Raw genomic sequence first — 4,022 nt, 5'->3', positions numbered from 1 at the left:
ATTGAAGAAAGGGACCTTTCACTGGACTCGTGGCACGACATCTGGCTTCATTCCTTACATAATAGACATGTTGCTCTTCTTTCCCATAATTCTATCTTTTGGGCCCAACGTGCTAGAATGCACTGGTTGAATCATGGGGACCTCAACACCTCTTTCTTCCAACGCGTTGTGAAAGCTCGATAGGTCAAGTTTAAAATTCAATCGCTTCGAGATAATTCTGGTAACATTCTTACTTCTCGTGGGAAATTGAAAACAATTTTCTCGCTTTCTATCAAAACTTGTGGGCTTCTTCTTCGTCTCTTTCTCTAGACCATATGTTCTCTATTCTGCCTAATGATTTTCCTACGCTGGCTTCCGATGATAAGGAAGAGTTAATCAAAATTGTCACCAAAGGGGAGGTTTTCTGAACCCTTAGGTCCACGCCGCATGGTAAATCTCCTCAGCCGGATGGTTTCAATGTTGAGATCTACCTTTTTTATTGTAATGTCTTAGGGGATCACATTTTCAATGCTATTTCTTATTTCTTTGCCATTACTAAAATTCCTAATTCTTGGGGCAAAACTTTTGTTGTTCTTATTTCTAAAAATGATCATCCGCAAAAAGTTTCTAATTTTCTGCCCAATTTCCCTATGTAATGTTTGTTACAAACTCATTTAAAAAATTTTTGCCTAAAGGCTCAAGCATGTGTTCCCCAAATTAATTGCCATTGAACAGTCTGGCTTTCTTGCTGGCCGTTCTACTTTTGATAACATTATTGATGTGCAAGAGATGGTTCATTCCTTAGAAACTGATAAATCTAGCCCCCCTAGGATGTTTATCAAAGTTGATATTGAGAAGGCCTTTGATACTGTGGAATGGAACACAATTCTTGCAACCCTCCATAGAATGGGCTTCTCAAAGAAGCGGATTTCATAGATTAATTCTTGCTTTCTTCTGCTACATTCTCTTTCCTTATTAATGGCAAACCTACTTGTTGGATTAACATCTCTAGGGGTGTTTGACAAGGTGACCCTATTTCCCCTGCTGTTCCTCTTAGCCACTCAAAACCTCTCTGCCATCCTCAACCATGCCCTTTATACAAATTTGTTGTCGAGTTTTGATCCTAACCTTCCTAGGAATATTAATCACCTTATGTTTGCTGATGATTTGATCCTGGTTACTAAAGCTTCTAGACGTTCTGCCAGGAACATGCTGTTCTGTCTCAACTTGTATGCTTCCATCTCTGGTCAACATCCCAACCTTCTCAAATCTGCTATTTACTTTCCAAGCTGGTTTAATAAGAGAGTTTCCAAATCTATTGCTTCAATTTTGGGCATGAAACTTGGAAATTTTCCTTTCACTTACTTGGGAGCTCCTATGTCTCCTTCTCGCCTCCCTGCTAGACATTTCCGACCTTTGATTGACAACACTGTCTCTGTCATTAATAATTGGAACCATACTCATATCTCTAAAGCTGGCCATATCATTCTCATTAACTCCAATATCTTTGCTCTTCCTGTCTACTTTCTCTCTAACTTTTTCCTCCCAGATCTGATCCAGGACTCCATTTCTATGCTTGCTCGGTCTTTTCTATGGGATAGGAATGCAGGAATTGTGGCTTTCACTCCATTGGTTGGAATACTGTGACTCTTCCTAAGTCTGAGGGGGGCCTCGGCCTGTGTAACCTTAGAAATGCCAGACTGTCTCTATTTGCCAAACATGTGTTTTCCATTGCTAACAATTTTGATAAGATCTGGGTTTCCATTTTTCATCATAAATACTAAAGTTGGAGCATTTGGAACACAATACCTCTTCCTGTAATACTTCTGGGTTTTTTAAAGCGATCTCAAAAACTGCTACTATCCTTGGTCCCAACTTCAAACTCTCTGTGTGCAATCCTAATTCTATCAATGTGTGGAATGATCCTTGGATTTTTGACATCCCTCTTAATAGCAAGCCCACTTTTTTAAATATGAATTTTAACAAAAAATCCTAATATTAATTCTTTCATCCCCGATAGTGCTTTTAATTTCCAAACCTGTTCTTTTCTTTTTGGGGGGGACTTGAGCAGATTTTGTCTTAATGATGTGGTTTTTGATACTTTGGGTTTTAATAAATGGGTGTGGCTCCCCATTTCTTCGAATGCCACAACTGTGGCAGTTGTTTATAATTTTATCAATTCTAAGGGTGAGGAAGCTTGTAGTTGGGCTGGCTGGAATCATATTTGGAAGTTTATGGTTATCCCTCGGGTCAAGGTTTTCCTTTGGAAGGTTGCTCATGGCAAACTACCTAATGGTGCCTACCTTTATAATCTTAACCTGAGGCCTGTTTCTATCTGCCATTTCTGTCGGTTACACTCTGAAACTATTGAGCACCTCCTTTGGTATTGCCGCTGCAGTATTCTTTGCTAGAACACTGTCTTTAGTAGGCTGGGTTTGAACTACTCTTTAATAAACCAACTTGCTCATGGTTCTTGGCTTACATCTAACTTTGAATGCCGATTTAATTGTGATTTTGCCAGGGTGATTATGGCTTCAGTTGCTTGGTTAATTTGGACCTCGCATTGCAACTTCATTTTCCAGCAACTTGAGCCTAACTTTCAGGCAATTCCTGACAAAGCCTGGTCCTATGTGCACAATTTCTTCATGGCTAAGGGTCTTTAAAATCGCCGAAATCCTACTACCCTTCGTCTAACTAAGCTTTTCCATCCTTGTGTCCATTGATGCTACCTGGGCTCTACTGTCAGGTAAAGCCAGCTTTGGTTTCATTATTTACTCTAATCTTCGCTCTATTTTGCTTGCAGGTGATGCTGGGGGCTCTTGCTCCTCCCCCTAGAAGCTGAACTTCGTGCCATCTATCATGCGTTGCAGCATTGCTGCTTGAATGGATGGGAACCAGAAATTCTCTTCTCTGATTGTAGAAATGCCATTTGTTTGATCAATGATTTTAACAACATCACAGCCTGGAGGTTCATCAACTTACTCAGCGACATCAAAAGTTTAATCCAACTCTAGACCAACTTTTCCTTTGAACATATTGACAAAGATTCAAACGCAATTGCTGGTCGTCTAGCCCACGTTGGAAGCGACAACCCTCAAATTTCTCACTTTGCTCAAGGCCATGACTGCCCGCGTTGGCTCGAAGAAATCTGCTCGAACTTCTGTCTTTCTTTCTAGTTGTGTTTTTCGTTTGTCTCCTTTTCGGGTTATTTAGTTCCCAGAACTCTATTTGCAAAAAAAAAAGAAGATCTTTTTAAATTATTTATATGCCATATACAAGAGTAAGATACCCAAATATAGGATCTTAGGAGTTAAAACCTTATTAGTTGAGGCTTTGATGGAGTAATTAGGGTACCTAGATATTAGAGACTGGGTTTCAAGCCTAGAATTGATCAATTTGATATAGGTTGCCTACAAATGATAATCTTGGGATGAACGGGGTTTCCATAGGGAATTCTTAGCTTGATTTGGATTCCATAGGGATTCGTTGTCTCCTCAATTATCTTAGGATGCTAGGATATGAGATCTTGAGTTAATACAATTTTTTTTTCTAAAGAAACAGAGCAAATGCAAGAATTTTCCAAGAAGATTAATCATTCTTAGAAATGTAAAAGGTGAATCAAGACCGAATGCCTTCTTCATATAGAAATATTTTCTAGAACACTCATCACATTGATTTTATTAAATATTTCTAACTTTTATTCTTATTGCAAAATCAACATCAACTTTTCAAATAATATAAAACATAGTTTGTCTTGTCATCATTGGATACCATAGTTCTCTTTGAATTTAACACTCTATTCATCTCAATATTAATTAAATTAAATTTGCTAACTCATTATAAAAAATCACATCAAGTTTTAGGTGTCATTGTTGGGGACTATTGTCTATTTTTAGGTCATTTCAATATAATTGATAAGTGCTTGTGTGATATGAATGTGAAGCATTCTTTTCTTAAGTTGAGCATTACTTTTCTCAGGTTTTTACATTAATATGTGTGTTTTTATGTTACTTTTATGCAGGTATGGTTGTGAGGTTGAGTAT

At 38.0% G+C, this 4,022-nt stretch overlaps 1 protein-coding gene across 1 annotated transcript; it reads left to right on the top strand.

The window, feature by feature from the left end:
- The first annotated feature begins 957 nt into the window (after window positions 1-957).
- On the top strand, window positions 958-2,821 carry LOC120260021. The gene is made up of 4 exons (XM_039267466.1): window positions 958-1,611; window positions 2,166-2,362; window positions 2,501-2,582; window positions 2,783-2,821. Exons 1-4 carry the CDS (start codon window positions 958-960, stop codon window positions 2,819-2,821), a joined length of 972 nt encoding a protein of 323 aa, XP_039123400.1.
- The last annotated feature ends 1,201 nt before the right edge of the window (window positions 2,822-4,022 follow it).

The sequence above is a fragment of the Dioscorea cayenensis genome, chromosome 5, assembly GCF_009730915.1.
Source record: "Dioscorea cayenensis subsp. rotundata cultivar TDr96_F1 chromosome 5, TDr96_F1_v2_PseudoChromosome.rev07_lg8_w22 25.fasta, whole genome shotgun sequence".
In the NCBI taxonomy this organism is placed as follows: Eukaryota; Viridiplantae; Streptophyta; class Magnoliopsida; order Dioscoreales; family Dioscoreaceae; genus Dioscorea; species Dioscorea cayenensis.
This window is presented reverse-complemented; position numbering and strand designations above follow the sequence as displayed.

Bases quoted from the DNA above. Each gene is read 5' to 3' on its own strand.
- LOC120260021 (XM_039267466.1), top strand. From the start codon at position 958: ATGGCAAACCTACTTGTTGGATTAACATCTCTAGGGGTGTTTGACAAG. The intron at 1,612-2,165 runs GTTGGAATACTG...ATCAATTCTAAG, and splicing joins TTGTGGCTTTCACTCCATTG to GGTGAGGAAGCTTGTAGTTG. The intron at 2,363-2,500 runs GTATTGCCGCTG...TGATTTTGCCAG, and splicing joins ACTATTGAGCACCTCCTTTG to GGTGATTATGGCTTCAGTTG.